This window comes from Patella vulgata, chromosome 4 (assembly GCF_932274485.2).
Source record: "Patella vulgata chromosome 4, xgPatVulg1.2, whole genome shotgun sequence".
Taxonomy (NCBI): domain Eukaryota; kingdom Metazoa; phylum Mollusca; class Gastropoda; family Patellidae; genus Patella; species Patella vulgata.
In genome coordinates this window covers 73,228,893-73,241,437 of record NC_065882.2, presented here as the reverse complement: position 1 = coordinate 73,241,437, position 12,545 = coordinate 73,228,893, and the positions used below count along the sequence as shown (strand labels likewise).

Genomic DNA, 12,545 nt, shown 5'->3' with positions numbered 1-12,545 from the left:
GAAAGGAGTTTCTGATTAATTAAACATACATTTATTAAGAATATATACTATGGTCTCTTTTCATGAGCTTTCTCTTAGAAGTGCTAGGGATATGGTGGCTGATAGGGTTGTGTGGCAGATCAAAAGGTCTGTCAGTTAGTCAGTCGGCAAAGTTTTCAATCCCCGACTAGCACATGATAAGGCAGAAGGTTGCTTGACTTTCTCAGTGTCCCTCAGACTCTTCACACTACTATAGACTCATGCGCGTAAACAAGTTAGTTTTTTATTGTTCAAAATTTCGTTATATTTGTCTGTACTACACTAGGATCTGGAAGAGTTGTTATATAACCTGCGTTCTGGATGGCGTGCTGGATTAGTCAATGAAACCATCTGATACGGCAACTTCTTGGCGTTAGATGCACGAAACTGTGGGTAAACCACTAGACACATCAACGCTGATTGATTAATCAATATTTAACGCCATAGGGTCAAAAGCCGCTCATACGACTCCTGACGTGATCTTCCAGTATAACTGGTCAGATCTTCATGTAATGTAGGCCATCAAAAGTATAAAAAAAAAGAAACGAAATATAGATCTGTATTTTAATCATATTGAGAAATGACCTACTTTATGTCGAGTTGACGTCAAACTTATTTTGAGCCTAATTTACGGATCATTTTCTTGCAAAATTTTTGGGAGCTCACATTACAGAATATATAAATATTCCTCCTATTTTTTCATGGACCGCAAACCTTTTGCGTCAACAATATTTGCTAAATGGTTTCAACTCTACCTTTTCTAAAAGAGAGCCAGTAAAAGAGACCTGTTAAAGAGGACTGCTCTTCGTATTTAGTAAACGGTGGTGGCATCATTCGTTTATCATCATTTAATAACACAACAAGCTTTTTGTGTGTGTGAATCAGGGGTCTCGATAGTTTTTCGAAATTCATTAGCAATGTCCAGTTTTGATTAGCTGTGTATGAATTATAAAAACTGTCAACAACATTTTACAGTTAAAAAAGTAATCTTTGATTAGCATTTGTGCGAATCAAGTTGGCTACCTTGTAGCAAATTGATTAGCACCGGGCAAGGTTTGATTCGTAAAATGTCGAGACCCGTGGTGTGAATTGTGAAATCTATGCATATTGAAGACTAAAACATAGCTGATTGGGTTTATTAACGGATGGATGTTGACAGATATTAGTTTGTTTTATACTAATTTAATCCTTGTTGTGTATGTCAAAGTTATTTCCAGGGGAGGTCGTGTTAGACACTGTAAGGGGTAGAGGTTGGTAACCAGGATTTATGCAAAAGCTCAGGGGTAGAGGCTAGAATCGCCAATTGGATGCGCCGTCATGAGTTCCATTCCCAATGAGTGCAAGTAAAATAAACTCACAGCCTGTGCTTTCTGTGGAGGATTCTAGTATAACCCTAACCCAAACTTTCAATAGATGAAATTTTTGTATGGAAATGGCCGGTGTATAACGGGGCTATTTATAGATGTGGAAAGAGGGAGTGGTCTAGGGTAAACAGATGGGAGGAGTCACTGGAGGGTGGGTGGAGCCACTGGAGGGTGTTTTGTTTTTGTTGTGGGTTTGGAACTAACATGATTGACTTGTTAATTAATTTTTATTAAGTTGTCAGCTTTTTTGTTTTCCAATAATTTATTAAAATTCAAATCTAATAACCTATGCATCATGCATTTCTATTTATTGTTTTCCGCCAATCATTAAAAAAAAATACAATGCATGAATTACGGATACATTTGCTTCGACCATTCCTGTCTGATACAAATATTCGTGGTAAGCTATACTGGAATCTCCATATGACCCTTACACAGTAAACTAAATTTTGTCCAGACTGTTTTTTGTTGTAGTTAAAGTGCAGACAGTATAGTCTGGACCAATTAAGACTACTGACTTATTTGCATGTAATGCCTTAAGACATACTAATTGAGAGTTTGTTGGGTTTTGAAATTTTAAATTTTGTCTAAAATATTAAAATTAAACCATACGTAAAAATTTAAGAATGATATTAGGTTGATAAAAAAAAGAAAGAAGGCCAACTAGACGTTGATCCAGAAGTTCAAATTTAACCATTCATTGAAAATTCTGACATCAATCCATTCATTTTATGAAAATAAATATTTACGATTCTGAACAGGTCATCTTTAAAAATACCTGACTTCGGCTAGCTTTGGGGATGGATATAGTAAGTTATTTACCTGGCAAAGTGATATCCTTTAACCAATGAGTTCAATATAGTTAAACTTGTCGGTGTATAGAATACTTCCCCGATTTGATAATAATTGTCTGAACGGCCCACATGTAAGTACAGCACAGTTTTGCGACGATTCCGAATAGATATATTTGCGTAGGAATACATAAAGCTGACAAGTTAAAAAAAATTGTTTTGTTTTGTTTTTATGTTCTAACATGTTGAATTAATGTAATTTGTTGGCAGGGTTCTACTAATTCACCGATTCTTGGCCGAGAAAATAAACCTGTTTCACCATCTCTCCGTGAAACTCATAGATTGTATCGATATGATAAGGTAGGCTCATTTAGAGAACCAGTATTGTAAATTAAAGTTGCAATTTCATATTTTTAAGTTATATTTTTAAAATTTATTAAAATAAAGCCTGAAAAAAGATGGTATCTATAAACAGTCCTACCTTGTTAAAGAATAATCCTATTAATCCTAAAATTCACTATTGCCAGTTGAGTAATTGGCAAAAATATCATTTTCATCTTCAAATTCCAACGTTTGAAGATAACTACTCCATGGTGGAGAATATAAAACGAGGGAGGTAATTGTGTTATTATTTCCTGTGTAAATGAGTTTTAAGTGTGAGAATGACACCCATGATCGTATAATACATAAAAGACATAGAAATAATTATGTTTTGACTTTCTTAGAAAATATGAAATTGTAACTTTAATTAAATTATATCTCTAATCATGAAGAGGATGAAGGTTTTTATTTTGATTCAGTTGTCGAAAAAGATGCATGCATTAGTGTTTTTTTTGTTTTTTTTGTCCTTTTCTCTTTCAAAGGTAGACACTTTCCCAGTCAACACCGGGTTTAACCCCCTAGGCCTCTTGGCTAGTTATTATCCAAAATCATACAGTAATGAGGGGGTTTGGATGGCTGAATGGTTAGCATGTGCGCGTTGTACCATAAAGCCTGTCATTGAGTCAACTGGCGTGGTTTCGATTCCCCGGTTGTACGTGACAAGGAGTAGGGTCGCCTGTCCAACCTCATGGGTTTTCTCTGGATCCCTCCCACTGCTAAAGACCCCTATGTGCAAGTGAATTATTGAAATAAAATTGAACCATGTGTTAGTCCCGAAATGACCTAGTTTGTGTCGAGTGGACGTTAAACCCCATTTCTCTCTCTCTCTCTCTCTCATACAGTAATGGTTTGTAATATTTGTAATAGTGCATATAAACTCATGACAATGACCACAGGGAGCCATGATGGCTAACTAAGTAAGACGCTGGCTTGCTAGCCTGGAGGTCTGGGGTTGGTATTTTCAGTCGTGATATCCCCTTGTCAGTGGTGAAGGACGGAGAGCCTGACAAGGACAGCTGTCTAGTTGTTTGGATGGGATGGAAAACCGAGATCCCATGTACGCATTGGCGTGCACGACTGCACATTAAAGATCTCTTGGCAGTTGGAATTCCATATAAGAGTAGGCCGTAGCGCCACTGTCCATGCAAAATTTCGCTCATCGCACACTGTATGACCGTCTTCATTAGCCCAGTCGCAGCAGAACAGTAGGACGTTAAACTCCATTTCATTTCAATTACAACAATAGTATTAAGATTTGGGTATATTAATGAACTCCAAGTCTGAGAAAAAGTTAAAACTCCTTACTATATAAGTACAGTAAATGGATGGAGGAATCTCTCCGGGAGTCTCTCCTTTCGATGAAATATACCTTGGGCACTTCCTTGCAAAGACATTGTGTCAATTCCAAATAAACTGGATCAAGCCTATTTTGTGGCTTCCTCTGGCAAATTTCTTAGGAAACACTTGTCTACGATATCACCCTACGATATCTGGTAAGTTTCTTAGAAAACACTGTCTACGATATCACCCTGGGTGGAAGTGGGCGTAAAATTCCAGGAACGAACGAACGAATGATTGAGGGAGGAATCCGGAACAGTGCTGGCAAGATTTGGATCCCAGTGATACAGTTGTGGCATCAAGGAATCAATATTCTGATAATAATAGATAACAATAATAATGTGAACATTTGTATAGAACTATATATATATACCACACTGTCTGTTTGCTCATGTAATAATTCACAAGCAACAATCTGAACAGGACTGTGTTAAAAGTTAAAATTGGCGACGGATTAATATAAGCTTTTAAGCTTGTTTCACAATCCAAATAAATAATTATGTATTGTATATAGTATGTAATCATATGTTAAATAAATACTGTTTAAATCAAAAGCTAAAATTAACTCCCGTTTCGGTAGTAGTGTTTTTAAAATTGTTTTTATTTTTAGGAGAAGTTTATGAAAGACAAAGCTAGGATACATTATCATGAAAAAAATGAAGCGGAGGAAAGTGTTTTAAAATCACCAAAACCAAAGCGCCATGGTTTAGAGGGTAGAATGCATAAGAAAGGTACACTATATATTAATATGATGAAATGACTTTTACTATTTTAATTATTTAGATGTGATCTGAGGTCTTGTGTACAATGCACAATGAGGGTAGAATACACAAGAAAGGTAGGGTATATATTAATATGAAGAAATGGCTTTTAACTACTTTAATTTTTTAGATATGATCTGAGGTCTTGTGTTCAATGCACAATATGATGAAATGGCTTTTTTAATTATTTGGATGTAATCTGTGATCTTGTGTACGCTTTGGCTTTCACGTAAAAGACTGTAGTCCAAGTAAAAAATCCTTTAGAAATGAAAGACTATCATACAGTTATTTGTGTTTCTATGGTCACATACGAGCATAATATTGCCGGGACATGGTTGTCTCCAACTAGTCTTCATCCATTTTCAACTGTCATGGGTCTGTTTATATACAACACAACACACCAATGTGTGGACCCAGACTCGACAAATCCTATGTCAAGAGTCCAGTAGCCTTACCATGCGACTACAACGTACCATATATAGCGGGAAACACGGCTGTCGGGGCAAAATTCTCAGTCTAAAATTTGCAGGGTTCCCGCGGTCCTTGAAAATCCTTGAATATCCTTAAATTTTAAATTTCATTTTCAAGGTCTTGAATATCCTTGAATTTCGCGGAAATAGGAAAATATCCCTGAATTTCAGTTGAGATCCTTAATTTTGTTCCAAATGTCTTCAATTCCTTTTAAATGAGATTATAACGATAGTTGGTAATGTTTTGGTTATTTTTAAGATGAAAAATTGTAACTTTAGGCTAAAAAATGTCCTTGAAAATCCTTGAATTTGACGTATATTTATCCTTGAATATCCTTGAAAAAATGTTTGACGAAGCCGCAGGAACCCTGATTTGGTGCATATAGCATATGTAAGTCTCAAAGTATTGTACTGACAAGAACGATAATCTCTCTTTCTTTTGCCGGTTGTACGTGACAATTAGTAGGGTCGCCTGTCCAACCTCATGGTTTTTTCCGGGTCTTCTGGTTTCCTCCCACTGCTAAAGACCCCTACGCGCAAGCAAATTATTGAAATAAAATTGAACCATATGTTAGTCCCAAAATGACTTACTTTGTGTCGAGTAGACGTTAAACCCCATTTCTCTCTCTCTCTCCTCTTTCTTTCGGTTTACCGTCTTCGTTAGCCCATCAGGTGCAGAGAAATAGCATGTTACATCCTAATACCCAGTATTAACATGGCTGCCATTTGTTTAGTTTCGATATTTTCTTACAGGTCTGGGTGAACATCCATCTAACAGAAGTAGACGTCCAGGTTCTAATCCTGATATACCCACATCTGTGATAGAAACGAACAATGTTGCTGGCACTAAACCAGATTACGATTCCGCTAAATGGAAGGTTGATGCCTTGAACTATAAACAATTGGTGTTCCATCATCATCATAAAGGTCATCACAATCGTAGGATGCGCGAGTACGATTCTGATACCGGTTACCGTAGTGATCAGGATGTTGTGAGATTCCGTAAACAGTATTTAAACGACGATAGGGCCAATGTGTACGACATGAATACCAAAACTTTACCTCATTCTACGCATCATTCGTCCAATCAACAGAAAGCTAAAAGAGATAATGGTTACACAAGTGATTTAGATGCTTATGTCAGTCAAACTCGTAACGCAGCCTACAAACATATCTCGCTATCGCAACAGTTTGGAGCTCATAGTGTGCCGTATGATCTTCACGAACGATCACAAGAACTTCGCAGTGATTTCCCAAGTAGTGCTAGTAATACCCAACGAAGATCTGATTATGGTAGTGCCAAAAACTATGAATATATTCAAAATCTTGGCAACCATGGGAATCAGTATCAGGAAAATCCACGAACCGAGAGTATTTCCGATCCGAATCGCAATGTGTCTCTGTCAAAAGGTGATCTATCAGTAAGTCGCGAAGTGAACTCAATTACCGTTTTGCCTAGTCCCTCCCCAAGTTTATTTCAACGAAGTCGATTCATTGATCAGAGCACGCCTGTTTGTGCAGATCCAGCACAAGATGGCCGCCTCTCTATATCTAGCAGCGAAGAAAATAATAATGCTAAAGATTGGAAGAGAGAACTTTATACTGTGCTGGAAGAGAATATGGCCAGGGCAGCATCTAATCCTAAATTAAATTATGTAAGTGTATATAAGTAATATAATCCAATATCAGTTTGAAATAGGCAGTTGCATTACCAGGATTTTCCAGACATGGGATTGTTAGGTGTGTTTCCATCAGAAAATATTCAAAAATTCCTGGCAGAATACGCGATTTTGTGCATGCAATTGGATAAGGAGCTCAGGATTGCATAGACATTGTGTATCTTACCTCAAAACACATGCAGGCCAAATACTTACTTCCCTGGTTGTATGTGAGAAGGAGTAGGGTCGCCTGTTCCTCCGTTTTTTTCTCCCACTGCTAAAGACCCCTTCTCACATACAACCGGGGAATTGAAACCACACCAGTTGACTCAATTACAGACTTTATGATACAGCGCGCACATGCTAATCATTCAACCCCCCACCCCCCAATACAGCAGAAATATATGAGACCCAACTTGTTGTGTAATCTCAACAGGGATATTTGATTATTTATCCAATGTTTTGTGTATTTCAGTCTAGTCAGAGCATAGAAAGTGCTTCACATCCTCCAGCATACCAGCCAGCTCCGCCATACTATAGATCACCATCTGTTAGTGAAAGAGATCATCTGGATTCACCGAGAAGTCAAAGCTCTTCGAGAGCTGGCAGCTCTGATCGAGTTTCAGATCACAGTTTACAGAAAAGACTGTCGGATCCCAGTGTTGATCCAAGATGTGGCGTTGGAGAACTGGGCATATCAACTCTTCCACGGACGAGGCGTAGCGGATCGAGAGAAATGATAGACCGTGATTTACAGCCGTCACCTAGAGAAAGATCGCGATCACAAACTCTAGAAACTAGTGATAGTCATCCGTTCTCCGGTGTTTATGATCAGAATGGGTCGGCAATCGGATCGGTGATGAGTCGTTATGACGATATAGCCATGTTTAAAAGTGATCCGTCCTCCCAGGTATCAAGTTCAACTGATAGTGGTTACGGCCACGGACATCATACGTACGAAAGAGTTGGTGAATTTTCGAATAAATACTCAGGTAATTACTGGCTCTATTAGGGGTGATGTGACCACGGAACAAGATCCCGTGGGGCACAGAAACGCTATATTTTTATCTTTAAGGTGGTCCAAGGGAGACATGGGGCTTTGTGCAACTTGGTAGAATCAATTTGTATATATTTTACCCACGGTATATGCTCGACACTGATTGAGCAATATGATTATCTGCCAATAGAATTCAAAACCGCGTTGAAACTCAACAGGGACTCAAAAACACTAAAAAAGTGATGCAAAGTGTGTCACTGCAACACCTTCTCTTAGCCCCCTGAGCACTATATTTTTCGCCATAGGCTGGTTTGTGAAGAAGAAGACTTTAAACACAATTCCCTTTCCAATGTGAGTTATTCACATGGTTAAGAAATTTGTGTATTGCTTTTGTATTAATATATTTTAAATATTTCAGGTTTAAACAGTTCCCCATCACCCCAGTCACATGCTACAGTTAGTAGAAATAGTTCTTCATCTAGAGAATATCTTCATTCAAGGGAAACAACTCCCACTGAATCAACAGGTGCTTCATATAACAAGATTATGTATGTTGATGACTCGAGTATCGATACAAAAGATGTGGTATGTTGTTTTTAGCATTTCATAAAATCAAATAAAGTCTCACAGCTTAAAGATAGGTTCCCAGAAAAGTATGGCAATTTTGATATATATGGAAAGTAGAAATATCCAATCTTACTAGAAAAATACAGGATGCCCTGAAAAACACTCATGGAGCGCATACAGGACAAAACTGTAAGGGTTTCCTTAATCGACAGCCCGATGATTAGGATTGTCTGCACGTGTGACGTCAAAGGTCGCACGCGGAGATTGAGCGCTTGATGTACATGTTGATAAACTTTATGAATAGTTAGATTTACAACAGTTTTTTGAGTTAAAAACCACGGAAAAAAAACTTGGGCAGTGGATAATCCGAGAATTTAATTAGGCTTCGATATTTGTAATAAATAGTCAGCGATTAAAGACAACATTGTCTTGTGAATGCAATGAATTCTCCTCTGACTTCGCCCCCGTTGCTAAGTACCGAGAGAAGTAAGTCACGTGACACAAACATGACCTCTTTTGGTCGATTTTTTTATAGTAAGGGTATTCCTTGGCAATTGCAATATTTTGAGAAGGTTTTGAAGCAAAATTATGATAAATTAATTAGTTTGAATATGTTTTTAGTCCAAATATAGTCCAGTTTGTACGCGGGAATGTATCTTTAATAGAAGCTAAGATATAAATTGATCATTTAATTAAGTCAACAAAATCAAAATATCAAGGATTTCTTTCACATTTATTCAGTATCAAATCTTTGTTTAAAAATTTGTAAAAATCGTTTAAATCACCAAAAGTCATCTAATTTGTAATCTTGTTTCCAAAGAGGATCAGTATCATTGATTAATTGGTTTAAATCTTCTTAGGATTTAGGGGCAGGCAACATTAATATTGCCAGATTGATTAGTTTTCAAGTTGTAATTTTGTCATAAAACCAGGTATGAAAAACTTAAAACTTAAAACTTAAATGTCGATTTTTATTTTCCAGTTTCAGGTACAAATTAGTAAAAACCCTGGTTTAGGATTTAGTATTGCTGGAGGTAGTGATTCCCATGGTAACCCATTCCGTCCAGATGATATGGTAAGTAGCCTTTGGCACATGGTGTATTATCCTAATACTTCTACAAATTCAGATGATGTATAGATGTATAGCAAATGCTTAGATGGAAATTAGATGTGCCGATAATATTTAACCCATTACTCTATTTATCTACGTTTTATATTAGACTTGGGTTGGATGGCCGAATGGTTAGCATGTGCACGCTGTAGCATAAGGTCTGTCATTGAGTCAACTGGTGTGGTTTCGATTCCCTGGTTGTACGTGACAAGGAGTAGGATCGTCTGTCCAACCTCGTGGGTATCTCAGGGTCCTCCGGTTTCCTCCCACTGATAAAAAAAAAACCTACGCACAAGCGAATTACTGAAATAAAATTGAACCATGTGTTAGTCCTGAAATGACCTAGTTTGTGTCAAGTGGAGGTTAAACTCCATCTCTCTCTCTCTCTCCTTGACAAAAGATGAATGGAATGGGAACTTTCTCTCTCTCTCTCTCTCTCTCTCTCTCTCTCTCTCTCTGACAAAAGATGAATGGAATGGGAAAATAAATTCAAATGATATAAGCTTTTTTAGCAGCAATCGCTTTCCAGATAAGAAATATTCTTTTTTATTCTTAAATGTATATATTTCAATAGATATATTGCTAAATTCATATTTCATCTTACTAGTCATTTATAAATTACATTGTACACCGTCCATTTCTTTTGTTTGTCTTTTTGGTGCTGGGGATATGGTATTAGTATAGAATGGAGAACACAAATACTTTTAGAGATTCAACTTTTACTATATTATAGTGTGCAAGGGATCCTGTTATTCCTCAAAATGATGTTTAGATACTTTAATAGATTAGATGTTTTGTTGTGCTGTAATTAATTACTGTATTTTACAGGGTATTTTTGTTACTAAAGTTCAATCTAATGGTCCCGCAAAACATACGTTACGCAGAGGTGATAAAATATTAAAGGTAAGGTTTAATGATTTAGTTCTACCATAGCTCACCTGGTGGGTTTTCTCAGGGTTCTCCAGCTTCCTACCACTGCTAAAAATCCCCACTTGCAAGCAAATTGTTGTAATAAAATTAACCATGTGTTAGTCCTGAAATGATCTAGTTTGTGTTGAGTGGACGTTCAAGCCCATTTTCCTCTCTCTCCTCCATGGCTGGGACAGTTCACCAGCTTGATTAAACCATGAATTACATATTGTCCGATGCAGGAAATCCTAAATATTGAAAAAGTAGACACATATATTTATCCTGTAACAATGATCAGATCCCCTTTCATCAAGCCCTTTTGGAGCAAGGTCTTGAGTTTGTTTACCCTTTGCAACCTTCACCTCTTTTGCTCCCTTTATTGTATTCACTCCCAAGTGTGTTGAATTGATTTCATTTGGTTGAATTATGTTCCTTGACTTGTATTTTCACCTGGATTGTTACCTGTATTTTTGCCTGGTTTTTAACTTGTATTTTACCTGTATTGTATCCCTATTTTAATATGTATTTCACATATATTTTACCTGTATTGTCATCTCTATTTTCGCCTGGTTTTTAACCTGTATTACATCCATATTCACCTGTATTTTTATCTGTACTTTCAGGTGAATGGAACAGATTTTACGAGTATAGATCATAATAGAGCTGTTTCATACCTTAAAAATAATACAACTGTCTGTTTATTAGTGGAGAGAATACAGAAAGTTAATTTAGTTTAATTAATATCATGTGCTTCTACAGACCTGTGATAACTGTCGATTTACGCAGGAGTCCACCGATATTTCCCCACCTCTTCTTGGAATCGACCAAATATTTCTGTGTTGGTCATAGAGTTAAAGTGTACATCAAGCAACCATCTAAAACTGTTGATCCTGTAAAACCACTCGTGCATAACAAATAGATCATTATAAAACAGAATCATACAGAAATATATTTATTAATTCATACTTTACTGATTTTCTGTGCTGTGGCTATCACAGGTCTGGCTTCTACTTTCATTTTAAAATATTATCACAGGCTAGTCAGTTGATCATTTCAAGGCTGTCACAAGGGAGACAACTTTAATAACTTCTCATCAATGATTTGTCTAAAGATTGATATAGCATGTGCCATAATTATAATAAAAACAGTGAGAGATTGGGTGGATGTTTATCCTAGGCCACATAAAAAAATATTATGGTTCTCAGATACTGCGGGCAGGGAAGGTTGGATGGTCGAGCGATCTAATGCATGCACTGTAGATCATAAAAGCTGTCATTGAGTCAAGTGGCGTGGTTTCGTGCCCAAGCCTGTACGTGACATCATGGGTTTTTTTTTTAGGTCCTCTGATTTTCTTCCGCTACTAAAGAACCTTACGCTAAAGCAACTTATTGAATTAAAATTGAACCGTGTGGTTAAGGTAACCTATAAAATTGAACCGAATGTTAAGGTAACCTATAAAGAAATGTAATGTTTGTGTTAAGTTACCTATTCACAAAAAACAGTATGTGTAATGACATTTTGGGAATCATGGCGTATTTATTTGTGTGGGGGGCAGGATTGTGTGAACCAGATTTTTTTTTTACATTTGGCCTTATTTTAAGTTTATGCTTTTTATGAAGTTTTTCAACATATTCTAGTTGCAATCAATAATGAAGTTATCTTTACTATTTTTCAATCTGTTCTGTGTGTTTTCAAATGAAATTGTTGTTGAATTGAGATTGGAGAATAAATTTTGAAGTCATTCCTTATTGTTTTATTGCTCTTATATTTTAAACCACTGTAATTATACCTGAAAATGTCGAAGTAATATCATTTAGATCGTGATTGTGCATTTTTCGAATAATATCTAATCCATGCTAATATGTACTCAGATTGATTATTTAACATTTAATTAAGAAAACAAAACAAAAATATGAACGGTAGATAATCTCCCTGGTTGGATTCACTTGGATTAAAGATAGCTGGCCAATCAATTAGATTTTACCCAAGACGGACATTTGGGATTTTTCAATTCATATCTGTGTAAATATTGATTGGAATTGGACCAATATTCCTTTTTGAGATTCGGGCCTGACAACAAACACTGTCTAGTCAATCGGATGGGATATAAAACCGAGGTCCTGTGTACACATTGGCTTGCACGTAAAATTGGAATTCGATGTAATAATAGGCCGTAGTGC

The 12,545-nt window shown here is 36.6% G+C and overlaps 1 protein-coding gene across 5 annotated transcripts in view; it reads left to right on the top strand.

The window, feature by feature from the left end:
• The window catches only part of LOC126819771 (erbin), a 71,060-nt gene extending 58,951 nt beyond the window's left edge, over positions 1-12,109 (top strand). For 3 of the 5 annotated variants that reach the window (XM_050547989.2, XM_050547986.2, XM_050547987.2), the window contains 8 exons: positions 2,444-2,533; positions 4,503-4,623; positions 5,877-6,778; positions 7,257-7,773; positions 8,197-8,363; positions 9,328-9,420; positions 10,285-10,359; positions 10,989-12,109. In XM_050547989.2, the coding sequence (XP_050403946.2) occupies positions 2,444-2,533; positions 4,503-4,623; positions 5,877-6,778; positions 7,257-7,773; positions 8,197-8,363; positions 9,328-9,420; positions 10,285-10,359; positions 10,989-11,102 (2,079 nt within the window). In that variant the 3' untranslated portion in view covers positions 11,103-12,109. The remainder of the gene's footprint in view (positions 1-2,443; positions 2,534-4,502; positions 4,624-5,876; positions 6,779-7,256; positions 7,774-8,196; positions 8,364-9,327; positions 9,421-10,284; positions 10,360-10,988) is intronic. The other 2 variants (XM_050547990.2, XM_050547988.2) reach the window with 1 other exon arrangement.
• Positions 12,110-12,545: the final 436 nt, after the last annotated feature.